At 36.2% G+C, this 25,513-nt stretch overlaps 2 protein-coding genes and 1 long non-coding RNA gene across 3 annotated transcripts; all 3 read left to right on the forward strand.

Moving 5' to 3' along the window:
• Positions 1-1,668: 1,668 nt before the first annotated feature.
• On the forward strand, positions 1,669-4,878 carry LOC100778689 (protein CUP-SHAPED COTYLEDON 2). The gene is made up of 3 exons (XM_003541118.5): positions 1,669-2,438; positions 2,607-2,890; positions 3,983-4,878. Exons 1-3 carry the CDS (start codon positions 2,237-2,239, stop codon positions 4,595-4,597), a joined length of 1,101 nt encoding a protein of 366 aa, XP_003541166.1. The 5' UTR covers positions 1,669-2,236; the 3' UTR covers positions 4,598-4,878.
• A 3,151-nt stretch (positions 4,879-8,029) lies between these two features.
• Positions 8,030-8,522, forward strand: LOC121173198 (uncharacterized). The gene is made up of 3 exons (XR_005887609.1): positions 8,030-8,156; positions 8,246-8,316; positions 8,403-8,522. It is a non-coding gene; the product is annotated as an uncharacterized lncRNA (long non-coding RNA).
• A 6,085-nt stretch (positions 8,523-14,607) lies between these two features.
• LOC102660033 (uncharacterized) lies at positions 14,608-15,105 on the forward strand. Its single transcript, XM_006593155.1, has one exon. The coding sequence runs from the start codon at positions 14,608-14,610 to the stop codon at positions 15,103-15,105; it is 498 nt and encodes a 165-aa protein (XP_006593218.1).
• Positions 15,106-25,513: the final 10,408 nt, after the last annotated feature.

Genomic DNA, 25,513 nt, shown 5'->3' on the forward strand with positions numbered 1-25,513 from the left:
TCTTCCTATTCTAAACACAAAATAAAAAAAAAATTAAAACCCAGAATGATACATTCATGGTAATTGAAGAGAAAAAAAAGAGGAAAAGAGAATGGTTATGCAGACCTCGCCCATTGGTGTTGACGGCTACAGAGATAAGGTTGTTGCTGTGGATTTTTGGTTCTTTTTATTTGTACAAGTGTGTGTGGGTTCTTTTTCGTATATATGCCTCAATTGGTTCAGAACCATCAAATTTGAAGAAGCCACTCATTCTATCATTATCAAATGACGTGACACTAAAATTGACCTCACTAACAACATTACTTTAAAATTTAATGGAAGGACTATTTTGCAATACTTATGCAAAAGATAAGGGCTATTTTAAATTTTTCATTAAGTTAGGAACTAATATGCAATAGGGATACAAAGTCAGGGACTAAATTACCTATTTACTCATTTTGTTATCATCAAATGACGTGACATCTTTTAGGAGACACGCCCACGTGTCATTTAAAATTTAACGGAAGGACTATTTTGCAACACTTATGCAAAGATAGAGCTTATTTTGAATTTAATATTAAGTTAGGGACTAATATGCAAAATGAATACAATCTCAGAGACTAAATTGTCTATCCACTTCTTTTTAGAAAGGTAAGTATTTCATCAAGATATAAAAAATATTTCTTTTTATTCTTATAACTTTTTCATTCATAAAATTTAGATATCTTCCTTAAGATATCGCATATCGTAGCTAGCTCCAATCAACTGATATATTAATTTTTCAAACCATTTGACTTTAATAAAAAGCAAAAAACTAGCAATTTAATGGAAAACAAGTATGTTTTACAATTTACCTACATTACATGATATTTTATTGAGTAAAAGATATCAAAGAATATAATATACTCATATAAATACTTTACGTTATTAGATTAAAATATAAAACGATAAACCAACAATATTTACACACAAATGATAAAGACTTATCTTCTTTAATCAAATAATATACGATTTAAATTAACTTCCAGTGAGATGATTCATATTATTTTTGATGAAAATTATTTCGTATTAATACCATAATATATATATATATATATATATATATATATATATATATATATATATATATATATATAAAACATAGTTAGATACAATAGAATTACTAATTAATTTAATAAAATAATAATTTAATTTATTAATTATGTCATGAATGACAAGTAAGTGAAGAACTTATTTTCTTTTAAAATAAAAAACTTATAAATATAATTAGTGTCAAAATACTAAATATACATTAAGGATCCGAATATATATGAATTCATATTCATAAATGATTAACATTTGCAATTTTTAGTTTTTATTATTAAGATTATACAAAATTTAAGATACTACGTATTATCCAGTTTTTCAAAAATAAAATCAAGAACTTTTTTTTATATTTATTTCTTTTTATTTCATTTGAAAAAGTTATATTCTATTTCTCATTCATACAATGCAACTACTTTCTGCTCCTCCTTGTAACTCACTGACAGAGGAATACCTGCACACTTCCTCACACACGCACGCATACTCAATGCAGAGCCTCACAGAAACCACTCCCTCCTACGCATCACCCTCTCTACCTCTTATTTTCTCTCTCTAGCTATGTAGAATTATGGGATATGATAAGGACCATAGCAGAGTGTAAAGAGATATCAGAACAAAAGGACATACAAATAAAAAGGTAATTATATCTTTCTATAATGTTTTTATTAATCTTTTAAATACTTAATAAAAAACTAAACAAAAGATAAATATGTTTGATATTATATATATATATTGCATAATTTTATCAAATAAAGGAAATATTAAATAAAATTGTAACGAAGGAATTTAATTAGAATTATTTGAGAAGAAAAAAAGAAACATGTTTCTAGCCATATCATACATGCCTTGTCATTACAATTTCACCTTTTTCCCCTGCCACTCGATTCATCAAATCCCCATGAAACTCTTGTAAAAAAAGAAAAAAGATAAAAAAAACAAAAACTGCACACCCCACGAAGCAAAAAAAAAAACCTCTCTATCTCTCTCTCTTTCTCTTTTTTTCTCCTTTGTTACTTATCATTTCCTATATAATGAAGAGCCATCATGTGTTTGAATCCAACATTCCCATTCTAATCAATTTCCTTCTTTGAAAAAGATCGCAACCTTTTCTCTCTTTCTCTGTGTCTTTGCCTTATCCTCTTCTTGTCCTTGTGCTCTTCTTCTGCATGCTCCAATGGATAGCTACTACCATCAACACCACAACCCTCACTTTGACAACAACAATGAACCACATTTACCTCCTGGCTTCAGATTCCACCCCACAGATGAAGAACTCATCACATACTACCTCCTCAAGAAGGTTCTAGATAGCTCCTTCACTGGCCGAGCCATAGTTGAAGTCGACCTCAACAAGTGCGAGCCATGGGAACTTCCTGGTAACTAATTACAACAACAAAACCAAAACCCTCATCGACTAATTTTAAGACTAAAACAATGTATATATATGTAGAAAATAACTCTCACTTAGTAAAATAATCATCATGGGGTTGAGAATTAGGCCAAAACTTTGTAATTTCTAACTTTGTTATCGTTTCATGTGGCAGAGAAAGCAAAGATGGGTGAGAAGGAATGGTACTTCTATAGCCTTCGTGACCGAAAGTACCCAACTGGGTTACGCACAAATAGAGCCACTGAAGCTGGTTATTGGAAAGCCACTGGAAAAGACAGAGAGATTTACAGCTCCAAAACTTGCTCACTCGTTGGCATGAAGAAAACCTTGGTTTTCTATAGAGGAAGGGCTCCAAAGGGTGAAAAGAGCAACTGGGTCATGCACGAGTATCGCTTAGAAGGCAAATTCGCTTACCACTATCTCTCTAGGAGCTCCAAGGTAACCAAAACTAACTGAATCATTCTAGGCCTCATTTATTATTTTCATGGTTTATTTTCTCATCCTTTTGTTTTGGAATTTCATGATTAGACTTTATAGAGTTTCATAATTTTGCTCAAAAGCTATGCTACTACCACTTAGCCAAAGGTTATTACCCTTCAGTGCAGAGGCACGTTCCTTAGCATGTACAAGCTGCACTGCATGGGGAATATAAATTAACTACTATCAAAATGATGAAAACAAGGTATAATCATCAAAAGGGCACAGCAACTAAGCCACTGTATCATCATCATTTGTGAACTTTTTTTTTCCCTCAGCTACAAAGCATAAGATCCTGAATCCTGCTCCTTGATCTCCTTTTTAAAACATTCTGCTACACTCTAAACACTTACTGGTTTATTTATTATTAGTGAAAGGTTAGAATCACACCTTTTAACAAATTCATTTACACTTTTCTGAATATATATTTTTTAATTATGTACTACTAATATTTTATTACAAATCTTGTTAGTATTACTACTTATTTGTAGATACACTTTTATTATTCTATTAAAATTCATCAGAAATTATAAAAGAAACTATTTAACAAGTTTTATTCATGATCAGTGTGTTGAAACTTGACACTCATTTTTTATTTTTAGTTTACACATTTAAAAACTACTACTGTTGTAGTCTTAATCCATTTGTTTTTCAATCTGTTTTAATTCTTGAAATTTTGGAACATGGACTTAAGGTTTTAAATATTATCGCGATCGTCGTGCTGTTCCATTTATTAATATCGTAACAAATCACAGACAAATATGATTGGTACAATTCTAATTACGATCGCAAATAGTTAAAAAAAACTTTGATTTTACAGTCTAAATCATCACGGTTGCAAACTGATATTTAAAACTTGCAGACTAAAATAAATTATAAAAGTGTATGCACGTACAAGAATTCAACCAAATAATTTTTAGACGTAAGAACTAGAATGTAACATTGTGCTGAAAGCAAATGAGTAACTAAACTTTCTTTTTATTATTAATTGTTATGAAAAGTGGTGCATTTTTAGTGGTTAATTAATTTGTGTATTTTTTTGTAATGTTGAAGGAAGAGTGGGTGATCTCACGTGTGTTTCAGAAGAACACCACCGGCGGTGGCTCCACCGTGTCATCCGCCTCCGCCGCCACCACCGGTGGTAGTTCTAAGAAAACAAGAATGACCACATCAAACAATAGCAGCAACATGAGCCTCTGCCCCGAACCGGGTTCACCCTCTTCCATATACCTTCCGCCGCTTCTAGAATCTTCTCCTTACGCCGCGGCTGCGGCAACATTCAACGACCGCGAAAGATGCTCCTTCGACAGCGCCGCCAACAACAACCAAAGGGAGCACGTGTCCTGTTTCTCCACCATCTCCGGCGCCGCCTTCGACCACCTCGTTCCGTCGCCGGAGCCTCCGCTCGACCCTTCCGCTCGCTTTCATCGTAACAACAACAACAACGTCGGTGTCGGAATCTCCACCTTCCCGTGCCTCAGATCCTTGCACGACAACCTTAACCTTCCCTTCTTTTTCTCTCCAACGGGCCACATCAGCAGTGCTGAAGTGGCATCATTTGGTGCCGTTGGCAACTGGACGGCGGCACCGGAAGAGCACAGGATGGCTGACAGTGGCTCCGGCATGACGATTGTACCGTCCGAGTTGGATTGCATGTGGGACTATTGAATTTTTTGCGTTGACGAACTATGATTGTTACTTTATTATTAGGCTTCGAATACTGTAATCTATGCTTTTTATTAATTATTATTGGGATTGAACTTTGCAAGGGTTGTTGATTGTGATTGTTAGCGTGGATTTGGTATTCTGGTTGGATTGTACTGATATTTTATTTAAGTTAAGAATGTACAACTAGGGTGTATTGATTTAATATGACTATGGGTTAGTTAAATTGCGTGTATTGAACTTTTTGAATTTTAATGCGTGAATACATATATTATTGCGTGAGGTTTTGGCTATATGGTTTGCCGTTTACCATTTTACCTCTTCTATATTAGGTTTGTCCAATATATTTAGTCTGAAACTAAGTTTGTTTTCATTAAAAGCAATACTAAAACTGTTTTTTTTACAAACTCAATTTATAAAATAAAATAGAATAACTTACACTGATGTTTTATTTTTTTAGGTTTTGACAAATTTTTCTATATAATTTTTCTTTAATTGTTTCATAAATATTACATTAATACTTCTTAATTGTTTGAAAACAAGACATCATGTATGTATAAAGGAAGATAATAAAGCATAAATTTAGTTTACCTTAAAATACTCTACCAAAAAAAAAGTGTACTTTAAAATCTATTCAAACTTAAATTTACAAATTTTAATTCAAAGATATCCTTTGTCAGCCTGGATTTGATGGCAACTAAGCAAATTTGCAGAAGGACTTGGGTTGTTGAAAATATTTGGGTGGTACCGGGGAGAAAGGGTTCTCTGAATTATTTGAGTTGCTTTTAATGGGACAAAGCCGCGTTTCTATTGTGGTTTTGATATTAAATAGACTCTTTGTATATATTAGCTTCGTGTATCTCTGTTTGAGGACATGCACCTTTCACACTTGTGGATCGGTCTTGCACAAATTTGTGTTATTATTTTATGTACGAATCTCACATCAAATTCTTTGTATCATTTTCGTCCGTGTTTGGAAGGAATTTAATAACATGGACCGAGAGTATTCTCTCCACGTTTAACTTCAAAAAAAAAAAAAAAAAAACTCAGAAGCTACTTGTAACAACTTTCATTGAACGTAGATCCCTTTGGATAGAACGCCCAAGCAAACATTTCTTCAATCTAATTTTGTTAGGAGTTATATTTAGTATTAAAAAACATTCACACTTGATCAAATTTGATAAAAAAATTAATATTTATATAAGAAACTTATCTAAGTTTTGACTTTTAATATAGACATATTTCATTTGAAGGATGATATTGATTTTCTTGGTGTGCCTTTTTCCTGATTATATATTTTTATGTAAGATAAGTTTATAAATGTAAACTTAAGAATCAATTCCTTAAAATTTGACAGAAACGTTATAAAGTCAAAACAATCTAATTTATATTCTAATGACTTTTTTTAATCAGAAACTATATTCTTATCCGAACTTTTTATTATTGAGGTAAACACAAAAATCGATAGCTAGGCTATATATACGTTAAGCAGAGACAATCCTAGAAGTATCCTATGACTTTGGCTATGTTGTCTTTCCATGTATGCCAACAGCTCCATAATGTGTGATGATGAACCGACACTGGATATTGTTTTCATGAAACATGATTCACATTCCCCGGATAAGACCTGATCGAGAGCATGGGGTGTTAACACAGTGAATATCATAATATGGAGGTGCAATATCAATTAGCTAAATGATAGAAGTACACCTTCACTTTCCAAAACACAGTGGAAATGAGACGAAATAGAAGTGAATAGACTTATTTTCCTATCAATTATCATGACGTAGAAATTTCACCTTCTCTAAAAAGTTGAAGGTTTTGTTTCTTTTATGGGGACCAAATATAAAATGTTTATCTTTAGGTGTTTTTTCACATTTAGAATAGAAATTTTATTTTGATAATTTTTTTATAGATCATCCTTATTTTTTTCCTAGAGACAATTTTCTCCAACTAATATAATTATTTTGGTTACAAGATTTTTCTTTTGAATATTTAATGAAATTACATAAAATTTGAATTCGATCAACAACATGATTAAACTTGTTTTAAACATGTTTAAATTACCGTAACATCCAACTGAATTTAATTACTTGAACTCAGTTCATCACTCGGATAGCTTTTACGTTTGTAAATTGAAATCCAGGAAATTTCCGTTCAACTTGTTTTAAACATGTTTCCAAACTCACACTTAGTAGTAAAACACAGACTAAGTTGAAAAATTTCATTATAATTAGGGAATATATATATATATATATATATATATATATATATATATATATATATATATATATATATATATATATATATATATATATTGTCAAATTTGATTATTATTATTTGTGACATTTAATGGGCAATTGAAGAAGGTATATGGCACAGAGGGGATGGTCAGGGAAGACCTGATTTTGGTTCATTTTCACGTGGGGGTCTGAGTCTAGGTTTAGACTTGGAGAGTGAGTACCATGGCTAAGCTACACCCGTCCTACTTGTGGAAGGGACAAATTTAATGCTCTTCCTGTTAGCTTTGCTACCTTTTTCTTCGCCTCGTTGAACTTTGCTACAGGTACTGCTGGGACCCATATAAAGCCAAACAGTATTTTTGCACCCTAATTAGAAGCCATATTCGCCATTCAAACTTCAAAGTTTACCACTCCCTCTCCCCCCGGGACCAAATTGTCCTATTGTGAAGATTGCAACAGCTAAATAATTGCAGTGGTAGTGATGCAGGTGATACCACCCCATAGCACTAAAGTACAAACTTGCAGAAAATGCCACATCAGAAAAAATGGGTGCTTGGCATTGGCCTGGTGATAAAATCAACAACCAATGTTTGGAAGACGGGATACATGCCATTGCCAATGCAGGTCCACACAATTCTGGTTAAGAATTTGGTACAATTTTTTTTTTTTTTTTTTATGGGCGAGTTCAAGTGTACTCTTGATGAAGCCAATTATCTGGCTTGGTAGGCAATCCTCCCAAAAGATCTCTTAACGCCTAAGAATTAATTAAGTAATTACAAATGAGTAAAACTGCTTATAATCTTCTAAGTAAACATTTGATGGAAGTCTCAACATATGATTAGCGTCCTCTACATAATATATAGTAGAAGCGTTTTCTCATTGTATCACATTTCACAACTTAAAATTTACAACGTGACTAAATTCCTCAAAGGATAAACAAAGGTTTACATTATTATATATAATTCATATTATTTTCTTATCAATTAATTAAAAGATACCAATATAAATCTATATGTTAGTAATAAAACAACGACCGACTGTTCCACCTGTCAGCGCTATCCGTTTCTTTCAATTTTTTATTTTTTCCGGACACGTGTTAGCTTCCTCACTCTTCCATCAGCTCACGCACAAGGTTCCCGCTGCTTCTTCGTTCCACCCTTTTCCATTTCCAAATTTCAAAAAATTTCAAATTCAAATTCAAAAACGCAGACTACGGTTCGGTTAGGTTCCAGGCTATGCCAATTCTATAGTCTAATATGATTGGTTCACATCGTTGAGCTATTGTGGCAGAGGGAGGCTATGAAACATTGTGCAATATTGTGAGTAGCTTCTGATATCACTTCATTTATGGATTCCATTTTTTGCATAAATCGCAAGCTTTCGATTTCACCTCATTTCTGGATTCCAGTTGGATAAACCGCAAGCTTTTGATTTTACCTCACTTCCACTTGTGTTGGTTAAAGAAGCTCACTTCAGTTGGTAAGGTTCTTTCTCATTTCTGCATTTCAGTTGCACATGTTCCACAACCTAACCAAAATCCTGCATTTTCATTCTCCGGTGTGCAGAGGTTGTCCACTTGTGTTGCTCAAAGAAACTGAGTTCACTTGCACTATTAGAAAATACACTTTCAACATCGATTATTTAGAACATTCTACATCGGTTCTAAAACTGATGTTGAAAGTGCCGATGTTGAATGTATCAATGTTAACATCGGTTTTGGAGAACCGATGTTAACATATATATAACAACATCGGTTCTCTAAATATCCGATGTTAATGTACAAGAGTTGACATCGGTTATCTACAGATAACTGATGTTAAAATACAAACGCTGACATCGGTTATACACAAATAACCGATGTTAATATACAAACATTAACATCGGTTTTTGTAAATAACCGATGTTGTTTATGATATTAACATCGGTTTTTGTTAATAACCGATGTTGTTTTCAAGTATTTTTTTTATATATATACTTTCTGTTTTTACAATAAACCCAAAATTATACCTGTCAAATGCAATTTCAGGCCCAATTCACAACAAATAAACATTTTATTATGCTTTCAAGCAGTTTTAATGATAATAAACATAAAATAATTGATTTATCATAAAGAACAATCATCAAATGAATTCAATGTTCATGTTACATAGAAAATGTAAAAAATGTTAAACCAAAGTAAACTAAAGCTAAAGATAATATCCCCAAATCCTAGGCCTGATCTCTAACTGGGAGATAAAACTGTGCCCACTGGATCCGCAATGCTTTTAATCTCTCTGGCTCTAATGATCTAGGATCGTTAAAATAAGGCATGATGAAATAAATCATAATAAGTTAATAATGTAATACAAATTATAAATAAATCGATTTTGTTTGAAATAAACTTACCGCTTCCCAATTATTCCTAAAAGTTCCTAAAATGATGGTGGACATCCAGTGCATCACATAGTAGCTGCACTCTCCAAAATAATCCTGAGACTGGGACTGGGACTCTCCAACACGCAATGCAACAACTCAAAGTCAAAACTCAAAACATATCACTTGGGGAAAATTTGAGAATTCAAATGACCTAAGCCTTCGAGTTCGAGTACTTAATGAATATTAGGTATCAAACTAAAAGAGTATTTAAAAAAGTCAGAAACTAAAACAATTATTAATACTTACTATCTCAAGGACTAATATGAGGATCTACTGATATGTGTTATCTTCAAGCATAAATAAGAGTATAAGTGACAATAGGTTAACCAGTGAACATGGTCAACCCAACGTAAACCAAAATTTCTGTTCTGCCAAATGCTCCAAACAGTTGCAAACCAAACAATATACCAGATCTATGCTTTTTTCCTAGAGCAATTAATCAAGCCCTTGAATTGGAGAAAATGACTTGTGGTATTCACATGCTTACGTGCCTCCATACCCCATGTTCTCCATAAATATGCAGAGTTTTCACATTCTAAGAATAAAATGACTTGTTTAGATGTTATTCCTTCTGGTTCGAGTAATAATAACCATGACAATTCTCTCCATGTTTTCTTTGATATTGATTTTCTTTTTTGCAGAAAACAAAGAGGGGAACAAGCAACAATTTGAAGGTTGTACATTCAGTAACTAAAGAATTCAAAATAGCTAGTAATAAGAGGGATTTGATTTTGGGATTTTCTGAGCACCAAGAGCGGCTACGCAAGAAGCTTGCATTTGAGGAGGGAAGGATATTTGCAGCTAATGAATAACTTTCTTAACTATTTGTCCTTCAGATTTTACTGTTTCTTTTTGCTAATATGTAAATATAAATAGTATAAGGCTATGGCTTATGGACATGGTCTTTTTTACCCCTAACAATCTTAGAAGTAAATATAGACCATGTTTTTACGCCATAGCCTTATACTATCTATATTTACATATTAGCAAAAAGAAACAGTAAAATCTGAAGGACAAATAATTAAGAAAGTTGTTCATTAGCTGCAAATATCCTTCCCTCCTCAAGTGCAAGCTTCTTGCGTAGCCTCTCTTGGTGCTAAGAAAATCCCAAAAACAAATCCCTCTTATTACTAGCTATTTTGAATTCTTTAGTTCCTGAATGTACAACCTTCAAATTGTTGCTCATTCCCCTCTTTGTTTTTTGCAAAAAATAAAATAAAAAAAAGTACCTCAGCAAAAGATAATTTATATTATAATTAAGGGTCAGTACTAGATGTATTGAAGTGTACAACATATAGCATAGGCAGTGAGAAACATTGCCCAAATAAGACTGAATACAATGACAGGATATGTCAGCCCCCCCTAATAAAATTCCTACCTCAAATTAGACAACCAGTGATTAAAGTGGGTATTAAAATTCTTCTCCATACACCTTAGCCAAGACCAAGTATGGAATAATGTCTCGTCCATGACTTTTTCGGGAATGAAGAGTTGGTTATTGAAGACCATGCTGTTTCTGTGCTTCCAAATGGTCATAGACAGTGTTCTGTATCTGTGGTACTTTTGTGTCTTGTATCTGTTATTTTCAGTACCTCTGGTACTGTTCTGTTTATTAATAATATACATATTTTTGCCTTCCAAAAAAAAAGTAGCATGGTAATAGGCAACTTAATTGAAAATCTCATAATTATATTTTACTTACATTAAAAGCTAAGGAGGGCTGAATGGTCTGATGAGAAAAGCTAAGGAGGAGAATATGTACAAGGCATATCAAGTGGGATCCAATAAAGTGGAAATCAGTCTTTTACAGTTTGCAGATGATACTATCTTTTTGGGGGAAGCGGACATGGAGAATGTCAAAACAATTAAGGTTGTCCTAAGGTCCTTTGAACTTGCATCTGGCCTTAAAATTAATTTTGCCAAGAGCACTTTTGGAGCTTTTGGTCAAGGAGAAGGGGTTGTAAAAAGAAAATAGCCCAACAAGATGGCTTGGCTGATGAAAGTAATGTTGTACCACAAAGACAAAACGAAGATAGTACTGACAAGCAATGTGAGCTTATTTACCAAATGGGCCTCACCCATCAGGGGGATATCAAGCAGATCAAGGGATTAATGGAAGGCATGGAAAAGAGAGATAATGTGCTGGTAGCTGAGATGGGAGAAAACATTTTTAACCATGATAATACTCTCATATAATTGCAGAGGTCTGGGCAGGGGAGTGAAATGGGCTGCCATTAGAAAGCTTAATTTAAAGTACAAAGTGGATCTGGTATGCCTGCAGGAAACAAAGAAGGAGAATTTCACCAAGAACATTTGTCAAAACATATGGGGTGATTCCACTGTCTCCTGGGAAAGTGTTCCTTCAGTCCACATAGCTGGAGGCCTACTTTGCATGTGGAACAACTCACATTTCGAGGTGAATAGGAGGGTTAAAGGCAGAAGTTTCCTAATGATTGCAGGGACATGGATTAAGGAAAATTTGAAGCTGTTCATTGTCAATGTATATGCTCCATGCGATCTTGCTGGGAAGAGAGAATTGTGGGAGGAGCTGAGGCAGCTAAAAGAATCTAATCCTGAGGGCTGATGGTGCTTCCTTGGGGATTTCAATAGCATTAGAAGTCGGGATGAAAGAATAGGTTCATCTCAAAGGAGTGTGGGCACATTTGACAGTTCTGGTTTCAATGATTGGATATCAGACATGGAAATTCAGGAGATTAAAAGCTTTGGTAGCAGATTTACTTGGTGTAGGTCAAATGGATCTGTGAGGAGTAGGCTCGATAAATGCTTGGTTTCAGAGCAGTGGCTAGTGAAATGGCTTAACTCTTCTCAGCAAGTTCTCCACAGAGATTATTCTGACCACTGTCCAATTATTTTGCAAACAAATTTGGTGGATTGGGGCCCTAAGCCATTTAGGGTGATGGACTGTTGGCTTAATAATAAACAGTACCAAAACATGGTTAAAGAAGTGTGGTGTGGAGACCAGCAACTTGGATGGGGTGGTATTGTGCTAAAAAACAAATTGAGGAACCTGAAATCCAGAATTAAACAATGGAGTATACAGAATGGGGATGTCAATAATAACAAAATTTTGCAACTGAAACAAAAGCTGCATGAAGTTGATTTAATTGTCCAGGATAGAACCCTGTCGGAGGATGAAGTTAAGTCCATGAGGTCCATTCAGCAGGATCTGTGGGAGGCTTCATTTGCATATGAATCACTCTTGAGGCAGAAATCAAGGATTAAATGGCTTAAAGAAGGTGACAGTAATACAACATTCTTTCATAAATCCATAAACTTCAGAAGACACTATAATGCGATTCAAGGCATCTTCATTGATGATGTTTGGGTTCAGCAACCTAAAGTGGTTAAGGAAGAAGCTGTTAAATTTTTTGCTAGTAGATTCACTGAGGAAAGCTTAAACAGACCTACCTTGGATGGGGTTCAATTCAAGAGGATTACTCACACGCAAAGGGAGGAGATGATTACCCCTTTTACAGATCATGAACTTATGGAAGCTGTGTGGAGTTGTGGAGGAGATAAATGTCCTGGGTCGGATGGATTCAACTTTAATTTCATAAAGGAGTTTTTGGGGGTCTTAAAACCAGAATTCAGGAGATTCGTGGATGAATTTCATGTTAATGGAAGCTTCCCTAAGGGCAGTAATGCATCCTTTCTGGCCTTAATACCTAAATCACACCACCCCCAGTCGTTTAATGACTATAGACCCATCTCCCTCATTGGCTGTATGTACAAAGTAATAGCCAAATTATTGGCAAACAGACTTAGCAAAGTGATGGCTGACCTTATTGATTAAAGGCAATCGGCTTTCATAAAGGATAGACACATCCTTCATGGAGCTTTGATTCTCAATGAGGTAGTAGAGGAAGCTAAAAGGTGTAAGAAGCCAACACTGGTTCTCAAAGTGGACTTTGAAAAGGCCTATGACTCGGTTTCATGGTCATTTCTGGAGTATATGCTGGATAGGATGGGTTTTTGCCTTAAATGGAGAAATTGGATCGATGCTTGTATGCAATCAGCCACTGTATCAATCTTAATAAATGGCAGCCCTACAAAGGAATTTGCCCCCACTAGAGGATTGAGACAAGGGGATCCTTTAGCCCTTATCCTTTTCAATATTGTAGCAGAAGGCTTGACTGGTATGATGAGGGTGGCAACAAACAAAGATTTGTTCAGAAGCTACTTGGTTGGGAAGTAGAAAGAGCTTGTAAATATTCTAAAATATGCAGATGATACAGTGTTTGTGGGTGAAGTTTCATGGGACAACATAATTGTGTTGAAGGCAATGCTTAGGGGTTTTGAAATGGCATCTGGATTGAAGATTAATTTCTCAAAGAGCTATGTGGGGATATTTGGAGATGAAAGCAGTTGGGTTCATGGTGCAGCTCAGTTTTTGAATTGTAGGCATATGGTGACCCCCTTATACTATTTGGGGATCCCTATTGGGGCTAAACCATCTAGCTGTATGGTGTGGGAACCACTGATAAAAAAATATGAAGCCAAATTATCTAAATGGAACCAGAAAACTCTATCAATGGTAGGGAAGGCTACTTTGATTAATTCAGTTTTAACAACATTACCCATATATCTTCTGTCTTTTTTTAAAATCCCACGAAGAGTAGCTCTAAAATTGGTATCCTTGCAAAGAAATTTTCTGTGGGGAGGGTGTCAAGAGCTCAACAAAATAGCTTGGGTGAAGTGGGATGTCATTTGCCTTCCCAAGGAGGTTGGGGGCCTGGGGATCAAGGATATTGCCAAATTTAATGCAGCCTTGTTGGGAAGATGGGTGTGGGCCTTATCCTCTAACCAGAATTAGTTATGGGTCAGAATTTTAAATTCCAAATATGGTGGTTGGTCAGATCTCACAACTGGCAGAGATAAAGTTTAGCATTCCCAATGGTGGAGGGACCTTCGAAAACTATCTCAGCAGCCTCAATTCAGCTCTATCCATCAACATATGGTTTGGAAGGTAGGGGGTGGAGACAAAGTCAAATTCTGGGCAGATAAATGGTTGGGGGCTGATTCTAACCTGCAACAACAATTTAATCAGCTGTTCTTGATTAGTGGACAACAGAACAATACTATTTCCAACATGGGAAGATTCTCTCAGGGTCAATGGAGTTGGGATCTAAAATGGAGAAGAAATTTATTTGACTATGAACAGGATATAGCAATGGCTTTCATGGAAACAATTAATAATATTCAGATTTAGCCTCATCTGCAGGACACTATGCTGTGGAAAGCTGATTCTTCGAGTGTATACTCCACTAAATCAGCTTATAGACTGCTACTAACTACTAACAATCAGCTTCCAGAGGCCAACATCTACAAGACAATATGGAATCTGTACATCCCCCAAGGGCTGTGGTTTTCTCTTGGAGACTTATCAAAGACAGATTACCCACTAGATACAACCTACTTAGAAGAAATGTAATCATTCTGGATCAGGTGTGTCCACTGTGTGGTTATTACCAAGAGGAAGATGGCCACTTGTTCTTTAATTGTAAATTGACCAGCGGACTATGGTGGGAATCTCTGAGGTGGAGTAGGATAGTTGGTCCACTTGCAGCTAAGCCAGCCGCTCATTTTGCCCAATTCTGTGATGGTTTTGGAGGTGGGAAGAATCATAAAAGATGGTGTCGATGGTGGATTGCATTATCAAGCTCAATATGGCAGCATAGGAATCTCTTGGTATTCCAAGGCCACCGGTTTGATCCAGCCAAAGTGATGGAAGACGCTTTACTCCTAACATGGTCATGGGCAAAGACCAGAGATAAAAAGTTCTGTACTTCATTCAACCACTGGTCTTCCAATCTTGGGGACTATTTTGGTTAATTTGGGTTACTCAGATCTAGATATGTGGTGGGGTCATAGCTTGGTTTTTATTTATGCTGGTAGTTGTTATCAGGTGCCTTGCACTTATGTATAAGTCACCAGCAGTACCTCTGGTGCTGCTGTTTCTATGATTAATAAAATATACTATATTTGTTGCCTTCCAAAAAAAAAAAAGATCATGATTTATAGACAATAAAAAACTGCTAAGATTAACAGTTTATCATGGCTGAAAATGCCTAACTCTTGGTGAACGTGACCCTAAGCAGCCAAATAAATATGCCCTAATAAATGCCTAGGATAAATCCAGTTTTATATTAAATTCAAATGTTCAAAAACATAAACTAATAGAACAAAGGCTTCACAAAAGGAATGTACCTACAAAGATAACAACACCATCAACAGACACCTAGCTTTTCTTTTATTCCAATTACCTATCAACAGACTAATAGGAAAGAACAAAATACTAAACATTTATTTAATTAAATCTAATAAAAAATTTACTTCAATAACATTATTTAACAAAATACTTGCAAGGTAGGGGTGTCTTCTAAGAACTGGAGGGAGCTTTATCTATACTTAAGCATTACTTGCTCAAGAAACAAAAAATATGTTCAAACAACGACAGTCAAGCCCCCTCTGTTGGACAGTAAAATGTTAAAGCAATTGCAGGCAATTTCAAGACCCCTGTGGATCCATCTACAGAAATCATGGTTCATTCTCTGTTATAGTGCAAACAGAATAACACGTTACTAAAAATCATGCAACATTACTTATTACTACCCAGAAAAAATAAAATAGGTCAAATGAAGTATACAAGTTAGTGTTACCTTGATCAAGAGAACCCAGCAACACACGCACGTCAGTGGAGCCTGTAGAATCGCAAACAAAAAACCTTTTGTTTATTATCCGATGCCACTCTCAATTCGGGTCAAACCACTCACAAGGAAACTTAGCATAAATGAATTTGACCTACGTACCTCGCGGAGAAAGCTTTGACCTTTGAGCAGCGACGAGTGTTTCAGCACCCTAGTAGCAACAGTGTATGCAGGGTTTTCTTCAACCCAGGACAAAGTGGGTTCTGTGGGGTTCCAGCGACGACAATATGGGTTTTCCGGCACTATAGGGGGTTCTGTGGGTTCCAGCGAGGACAATGTGGGTTTTTCGGCAGTGTAGGGGGTTCTGTGGCTTCGACCGACGACAATGTGGATGTTGAGGGAGCGGTTTCCGGCAGATTTCAGGCGGGAGGAGAAAGAGAAGCGATTTCAGGCAGGAGGATGACAAAGAGAAGAGGGAGGGCAAGGTTTTTGAGCGCGCGCGGCTTGTGAAATCTCAATTTTTTTTAACTTATAAACATAACAACATCGGTTTTTAATGGATAATCGATGTTAACTGAATATAGTTAACATCGGTTTTGTAAAAACCGATGTTAACATCAAATACATTACATCGGTTTTTTAACAAACTGATGTTAAAATCAACTCCTTAACATCGGCTTCCTCAAAACCGATGTTAACTCTATGAACTTAACATCGGTTTTGCCCAAACCGATGTTACCATATTCATCTTAACATCATGTTAACATCAGTTTTTTAAATAACCGATGTTAACATGAATTAGTTAACATCGGTTTTTCAAAAACCGATGTTAAGTAACTCCATTTAATTACAAAAATGCCACCGCCCTTTCGTTAACATCGATTTTAGCTATAACCGATGTTAATTGGGCGATGTAGAAAATTTTTTTTTAGTAGTGTTGGTAAGTGATGCAATCTTACCCCCCAAGGGCATTAGATAAAAGACTCCAAGAAGATTGTGCTAGAGATGCAAGAGAAGGCCCCAGGGTTCTCATGAGCCTTAGGGTAGATCTCGGGCCCATAGGCTATGTATGAACCCACTTATCTTTGTACATATTTGATTAAGGTTTCATTATTTTTGGGCCTTGTATTTAGGGCTTCATAGTGTAGGAAGGATTCCCTAGTAATGTAGGATTTTTCAGCCCTTGTATTTTAGGGCACCTAGACTAGTTTTGTATTAGGGGTAGTTTTGTAAATTCATATGCATTAAGTGCACTATTAATGTGTATGTTGGGAGATAAATTTAATTGAATTGGGAGAAGATGAATCCAATTAAATTTTGGACCATCTTAAGGGGGAGGTGAGCATTTGCTTGCTACACCTTATTGCCACATCATATAGTCACACTTTGTGCATGTCTTTTATGCTTTATATGCCTCATGACACTTAAGCACACTTAGTGAAGAATCTTAGACTTGATCTTGGATTAGTGGGCTTAACCATAGCTAAAATTCACTAATCATAATTAGTGAAATTTTGGGTCCAAATTTGGCTTCACAAATTCAAATTCAAGTGAAATTTGTATAGAAATTCAAATTTCTCTTCAATTTTGTGTGACACTTAGGCTATAAATAGAGGTCTTGTGTGTGCATTTTTTCAAATTTGATCATTTGAGAATTACATTTCAAAGTTTAGACCTCATTTGCGGCATAAAATTTTGTGTTCATTCTCTCCTTCTCCCTCCACTCATCTTCTCCTACCTTCAAGCTTTTATCCATGGCTTCCTATGGTGGTGAGCTTGTTATTGACTCATCTTCTCCTTGAAGTGGCGTCTCCAATCATCTTTCTTCCTTCTACATTTCGCTGCCATTGATCTTCAAGAAGCAAAGGACTCCATTGATGAAGAAGATCCAAGGCCTACAAGCTCCACATGGAGCTACATCATGTGGTATCAGAGCATCTTCATCTAGGTGATGTTCTTTTGCTTCCTCTATCTTTTTGTTCGGTCAATTCACTTTAATTCCTTGTTCTTCATCTTCTTCTCCATGTATCTCCTCCATTGTCTTGTGGTTTGGTACTGTTTAAAGTAGATTCAAAAAAAATAAACCGATCAAATCTTAGATCTACACTTGTTCTTGCATTTCTATGGTTGAATTTTTATAGATCTACTCTTGAATCATGTTTGTGTTGATTTTAGGTTCTATCATTTTTCAGTCAGAATCTTCTTGTGCTGAACCTTTAGATCTCAGTTTTCTTGAAAAATATTAATTAGAAAAGAAAACACAAAAATCTAAGTGTAAATCACTTCATTCATGTTGTCTTAGAGTCATGTTTAATCATAATAATTGTCACATTATGTTCTAAGTTTGTGTTCAATTTTGATTTTGTTGATTGAATTCTAGATACATTTGTTCATGTATTCTTGCAATTCTTAGCCTATCATTTGAATTTTGATTCTAATTCATGCATGTTATTTAGTTCATAACATGTTCTAAATCAATTCCTAGAAGTAGTCTTGTTGTTGAACTTTTTTTGTTTTCTAAGTTTCCTATATGATGCCTATGAAGAAATTGAGTTGTGGCTGGATTTGTGAATCAAAATAAGTCTTAAGCTCTCTTGAATTGTGCTATTCAAGACAATTGATCATAAGAAAACACAATTTGTAACTATCCAAACCTTAAGCAACATAAACACTACTCTTGATTTCTAGGTTGAAATTCTGGTTGCTGTCAGTTTTGGCACATTGTGTTCTTAACTCCACCAGGGCTTTAATACTTTGAGTTTTGAGCTGAAATTTTAACCAGATAAAATAGGCATATGGAAGAAAAAAATGGAAAAATAATGAACAAAAACAAAAAAGAAATGAGCATGAAATGGTGATAAATATTAACATCAAAATACATGTCCAGAACAACAACAAAAAAATGTGTATGCTTGATTTGCTTGAAAATTGTTCATTATTTTGAGTTGTATTACAAGACTATTTGAATCCTTGGATTTGTTCATCTTTTAGATGTGTTGCTAAATTGACATAACTAGAATTTTGCTTTGAGTCTTGTGTTAGTGCTTAGCTTTACTGAGTTTTAAAAGATTGGCTAAAATTTTGTTAAAACATAAGCACTTAGACAATGAAGGAAAGCTGGAGTTGCTGCACATGATGTCTAACATTATGTCAAGGAATCAGATCGGGCTGCACAATGCACAAGGCAAGATAAAATGTCAAATGAAGAATTGAAGCTGCAGGATCCACGATGTCGGATACAATGTCCAGGACATCCTGCCCGAAAATACTGGACACATAAATCTGTTATACCCGTAACAGATTAATGTGCAGTCAGCAACAGATTAGGCGATCTATCTTTAGGAACGAATTAAAAGATAATTAAAGTTCGAATTACAAACTTGAATAGTTTGTTCAGGGATTAAAGATTAAAGATAAAAACTAAAAGATAAAACTTTATCTTTTAGATCTTTAAGTGCAGATTCTTCAGGAGAATGATAGATCTTATCCAGCGCAAGTTGTTGCAGCCCAGATACGCACACTGCTATATAAACATGAAGGCTGCACGAGTTTTCTACCAAGTCAGAGATTGAAGAGTTATTTTGTGAGTTTTGTGACTTGAGTGTTTTTGTGAGCCACCTTGATGTTACCCTAACATCAAGTGTTGGACCTGAGTGTGTAGAGTTGATCTCTATTGTTCAGAGAGCAATCTCTGGTGTGTCTTTGATTTGTTTGTAAACACGGGTGAGTGATTGAGAGGGAGTGAGAGGGGTTCTCTTATCTAAGAGTGGCTCTTAGGTAGAAGTTGCACGGGTAGTGGTTAGGTGAGAAGGTTGTATACAGTGGCTGTTAGATCTTCGAACTAATACTATTTTAGTGGATTTCCTCCCTGGCTTGGTAGCCCCCAGATGTAGGTGACGTTGCACCGAACTGGGTTAACAATTCTCTTGTGTTATTTACTTGTTTAATCTGTTCATACGGTCATATACAATCTGCATATTCTGAAGCGCGATGTCGTGACATCCTGTACGACATCTGTCCCCAGAATCAGAATTTCATCTTGTTTTTAATTTGTCAATCTATTCTAGTGCAATTCTAGGACCTCCTTTGTGTTCCACCTTGGCTTGTGGTGCTGTCCTTTTGCTTTATTTTTTCTTGAATCTCATTGAATTAATGTAACATTAAATTTCCTTTTGGTTTAGCTTTCGTTTCATCTTTTGGTTTCTTGCTTGTCTTTTTTTTTTATGTGTTTAAGTATTGCCTGCAATAAGGATTGGAAGAGGAAATTTGCACGTTGCTTGAAGGAATATTTTTTAGTCTTGGAGGTTAACCATCCTAGGAGCACCATTGGATTTAAAGCAACCAAAGCCTCACCAAATTTTGAGTGAAACACTTGAGAAAAAAAATAAGCATTGAAAACCTTAATTGCTTTGTTAAATTTGTTGTAATAGAACAATTTAGTGCTGATTTTTTTTTTCTATTGCAATTCCTTGTATTTGGACATTCTTCAGGGGTGTATTGGAAGTCTCCAATAGACCACCCAAACCTCTATTTGTATGTAATAGCTTAGTGTAAACTATGCAGACTAAGTGAAGAGCTAGTTGGGACCTCTAAAAGGTCATCCAAGCCTTCGCATAGGAAATCGTCTAGCTTGCTTTAAATTTCCTTTACCTTATCTTTCGCACCTCTTTTAATGTTTATTTTGGCTAGTTTCAACAATAGTTTCTTTTACCTTTTGTTTTCAAACCCCCAACAAGAAAGAACCACAACTTAGGAACCAACATGAGTCTTCATTCTTCATCTAGTGTTAATGGTAAGGGTTCTACTCCTAAGGACCCCTTGTATAAGATATTAGATGAGTTGAGATCCCTTAAATTATGGAAAGAAAAACAAGAGAGAAAAGAAAAAGGAAAAAAAGAGTGGAAGAAATAAGTCAAGATGAAAGAGAGAAAATAAGAGAGGAAGAAAGAAGAAAAATAATGAAAGAAATGAAAAGAGAAAAACATGTCTCCTATAGTAGTCATGACTCTTGCAAGAGTTTAAGTGAAGAACTAAACGACTATTATAGAGGGCGCCATAGGTCACATACTAAACATCACTCCCAAAGAAGAGAAAAGGATAGAAGGCCTCAAGAGGTTAACATTAGCCTCCCATATTTCCATGGAAAAGATAATGTTGAGGCCTACCTAGATTGGGAAATGAAGGTTGAATAACTCTTTGCTTGCCATCATATTAGCAAAGAGAGAAAAGTTACATTTGTGGAAGCAATGATTTCCAAGATTATTTTGATGATGCCAAAGAATCAAGAGTTAAGCAAGTTCCAAAGAATCAGGAGTCAAAAAGCTTCAAGAATCAAGTTTCAAAGAATCAAGATTCAAGAATAATCAAGTTTCAAGAATCAAGATTCAAGAACAATTAAGATCAAGATTCAAGAATCAAGAGAAGACTCAATCAAGATAAGTACTAAAAAAAGTTTTTCAAAACATTGAGTAGCACAAGAATTTTTCACAAAATCTTTTACCAAAGAGTTTTACTCTCTGGTAATCGATTACCAGAAGGTAGTAATCGATTACCAGTAGCCAACATTGTTTTCAAAACTGATTTACAAAGTTGTAATCGATTACCATGAGCATGTAATCGATTACCAATGTTTTAAAATGTTAGATTTCAAATTTCAAGAGTCACAACTAGTGATAAAACATTTTCAAATCATTTTAAACTTGTGTAATCGATTACACAATACTTGTAATCGAGTACCAGAGTTTCTAAATGTTTTGATTTTCAAATTTAAACATGAAGAGTCACATCTATTGTGGCGTCCCTAAATTAATGACTGGTTTGATAGTAATGATTTAAATAACAAAAACCATGGTAAATTTTTTTTTCTTCTTTTTCTTTTTCATTTCTTTCTCTTTTCACCATAACAAGGTTTAGAAGGAAAATCCTCACTATAGAGTCCTGAATGGCCAGTTCACAACTCTATTCGGAGTCATTTCTTTCTTACCACTCGTGATCTCTAAACTATTTTGCTGTTTCAAAAGGAAGAGTATACCAGCCATTAATTTAGGTCGTCACATGAAAATAAAAGAATAAAATACGGTCGATAAACTCTTTTACAAATAAAGTTGCAAATGCTTTCTTTTCGAGTAACAAGATTGATCATAAATACATCCATCATTTAAAGCTGTTCAAAATATGGGAGTTTTACAAAATACACAGTGTCATCCAGAGCAAAGGTGTCCATAGTGGTGGCTTCAGCCACATGTATACAACCATCAAATTCCTATACAACAGGTCTACCCATACAAAAACAAAAAGGTAAACCTAACAGTCAGTCCTAGATACACCCACCCTCAAAAAGTATACAAAACTAATCCATGGAACTGTCCACTATGATGAAGAGCCTCCACTGGTCGCCATCTCTCTCGGGCCACTATCCTCCGTAGAGTCTGCCTCAAATGCCGACATGACTTCCTCGGGAGAATCCACCTCAGGAAGTGGGTCCTCATCACCCTCTAGAAAGTCAAGAGCATCCACAGCAGGCTCAGGAGGTAGCTCCTCGGGATCCTCCTCAGGGTCTTCCTCGGATGACGTCACCTCGATCACTTGGACTGGCTCCACTAGAGGGTATGGTGTAGGCGTGGGTAGTATCCACTCAACAATGCGTTGAAGCGTCCGTGCAGGTTCATCTGGATGCACCAAAGAAGTAGCCATGAATCGAATCGTGCCCCGAAATCGGCACCTCGTGTTGCCTTCGAGGGTCTCCCAAGCTCCCTCTAGGCACTCCATCTCCACTCGATCATGGATTAGCTGCGCCGCCATCACGATCTACAAGAAAGAAAAGAAAGGGGTAGACTCTTTCACAAGAATCTAACTACGCCGCACAAAATTCGTCTCTTAAACACTATATGCAAGTAAAATGGGTATCTCAAGGCTTTTCATCCCTGGTAATCGATTACACAGCCTTGGTAATCGATTACCAGAGGCCAAACTCGGATCACACAACTTCAGGACATGAAAACCTGAAAAAGGCACTGTGTAATCGATTACACATACCTGGTAATCGATTACCAGTGACCCATTCCTCTGTGTAATCAATTACACAGAATGTTAATCGATTACCAGAGGCCTCCACAACTTGCTGCCTTCATTTCTAAGCCTGGTAATTGATTACACCCCCTTGGTAATCGATTACCAGAAGCCCTCATAGCTTCCTGACCTCGTTTTCAAGCCTGGTAATCGATTACACCCCTTGGTAATCGATTACCAGAGACCATCTTAGCCTCCTGTCTTCATTTTTAAGCCTTGTAATCGATTACTCACCCTTGGTAATCGATTACCAGAGGCCACAACCCATATATCACACAAAATTCACAGCTGGCCAGCCACCACAAGCCTCCTTGCTTTGTGGTCTTTGTTCCTTTTATCTGTTGACTGCCAGGAGCTCGCCTGTTTAGGTACATCACAGGTTCTCACTGACTGACTATGCCCGAATTGGGTCGGGATTGGTCAAGCTTGGTTTTGGGCAATAGCACCCCACCTGACGTCCCCAAGGTCTCCTGACCCCCGCGACATATCTCCAGGTACCACTCTGTGGTCAACGAATAAAAGCAGGAAGTTTCACCCTTCTACACTTCCTCTTTTCAAGCTTGTAGGATTATGGGGTACCCATCACATGTGGTACTAGGTGGCGGTCGGGCGATGGTGCACAACAAGTTTTCCACATCCACAAATCGCGCATAAACCCACCATCCCCTGTTGCCCACCTCCAACTGAGCTCACGTACTCCCACGTAGCCCATATCCTCGCTTCTCTCAACACCGGGTCCCCATCAATCCTCCCAAGCTTCCCCAACATCCAAGTAACTCAACATTCAAACAGCACAAACTATCACAGCCAAGAAAACAGAGCAAAGGCAGAAAAATCTGCCAAAACACCAACCGAAATCACAGCTTTTCTCACTTAAAGACCCTAGTAACAATTCCTTCGTTCCAATTCGTTAACCGTTGGATCGACTCCAAAATTTTACTGGAAGTCTCTAGTGCATAAGCCTGCATTTTGACCGTTGGGATCTACTAGAAAACATCCAGAACTCACTCTGCACTGCTCTTTCCACAACCAGTAAGGCATAGCATTTTTCTGCACTTGTGCAAAATTCTGCTGCACAATTTCACAGCAAAAATCTGCACAGAGAGCAGATTTCGAAAACCACACTTCCCCTCATCCAATATTGCCCAAATCAAATCCTACAAGTCCCAAATCATGTATCAATCATGTCTAAACCAAAGTCAAGCTTCAAACCACAGCAACACAAAATCTAGGTGTCCAAAACCCCTCAATTTAATGGATTTTCTAGGTTTGAGAACTGAAATTGAGAATGAGGTAAATTTGAAGCAAACTCTCACCTCACACCAGTCCATAACATCAATCTAAACTTGCTCAAACTGGATTTACACCTAAAATTCCACCGAATCAAAATTTGACTCCTCAACACCCAATTTTGCCCTAGAAATGGCTCTTGGTTCACTTTGGTCATTTGTTTTTCTCTCTAGCACAGCCTAACCTTTCACATAAGTCCTAAATGGCATTTCAAGCTAAGATTAACTCACTCTAACCTCTAAATACTACCAATTCTAGATTTGGTCTTCCATCCCTAAAAAATTCACTCTTTTTCCACTCATAACACCACATTCTCACTTTCTAACCCTAGGCTAATTCTACCCTTCATCTCTAACAGTTTTCCATAAGCAATTTCAGCACATGAACATCACAAGCATCATCATAAAAACCCTAAAACAGAATGGGTATGTTTAACTCTTCCAAACATGGCAATTTCAACACGCTTTCAACAAGTTTCTTCACAAGTAACTATCATGAAGTAGAAAACTAGCAAAACTACCCATCATATCTCCCAAAACCCCATACCCACGAAAATCAAGAGAGAAAGAAGTCCACCCAAACCTGAAATTTCGAAGTCCCACTCGTAGACACGCACTTCACGACTCCGAAAATGCCCTCCTTTCGCGATTTGGAGCAGAAATGGGCACCAAAGGTTGAAGCTTTGTTGGGCAACAATGGTGGAGGAAGAAAAGAAGAAGAAGGCTGCGTGAGAGAGAGGGAGAGCTTCTGAATTTTCTTTTGGGCTGAGTGAGGAGAGAGAGAGAGGTGCTTTTTGGTTTTAAAAAAAAGGTTTTCTCTTTTTCTATTATTTTATTTAAGCTATGCCACATGTCTCCATTTGAGTGGAGCAAAAAGGGCCCACTTTCTCTTTTGATTGTGACCCATACTCAGCCACAAAAAGTGAGAAAAATCTGACCTTTTGAAACGCTAAAATCCTGCCTCGGTTTGCGTGCCATTTTTCTGGTTCCAGTTCCTCGCGTTTCTCTGCGTCCGTCGGGGCCAGTTTTCGAAAGTAAGCAATATATATATCAAAACGCTCAAAATAAAACCCCGAGCGTGGTTCAGAGGTTGGTTTTGTTAAATTTTAAGTCACACACAAAACAATGATTTTTAAACTAATTAATTAAGAATTAACCCATAACCTCCCAGTTATGGATTTCTCTTCCTTAATTAGCCTAACCAGCATATCTTGCCCCCGCTATTCCTACTTCTAC

This window comes from Glycine max, chromosome 12 (genome assembly GCF_000004515.6).
Source record: "Glycine max cultivar Williams 82 chromosome 12, Glycine_max_v4.0, whole genome shotgun sequence".
NCBI classification, from domain to species: Eukaryota; Viridiplantae; Streptophyta; class Magnoliopsida; order Fabales; family Fabaceae; genus Glycine; species Glycine max.

What these genes read in the sequence shown, in the direction of transcription:
- LOC100778689 (XM_003541118.5), top strand. Translation starts at nt 2,237, where the DNA reads ATGGATAGCTACTACCATCAACACCACAACCCTCACTTTGACAACAAC. An exon ending in CGAGCCATGGGAACTTCCTG is followed by an intron (nt 2,439 to 2,606) that starts GTAACTAATTAC and finishes TTCATGTGGCAG; the next exon opens with AGAAAGCAAAGATGGGTGAG. An exon ending in ATCTCTCTAGGAGCTCCAAG is followed by an intron (nt 2,891 to 3,982) that starts GTAACCAAAACT and finishes GTAATGTTGAAG; the next exon opens with GAAGAGTGGGTGATCTCACG.
- LOC102660033 (XM_006593155.1), top strand. Translation starts at nt 14,608, where the DNA reads ATGGAATCTGTACATCCCCCAAGGGCTGTGGTTTTCTCTTGGAGACTT.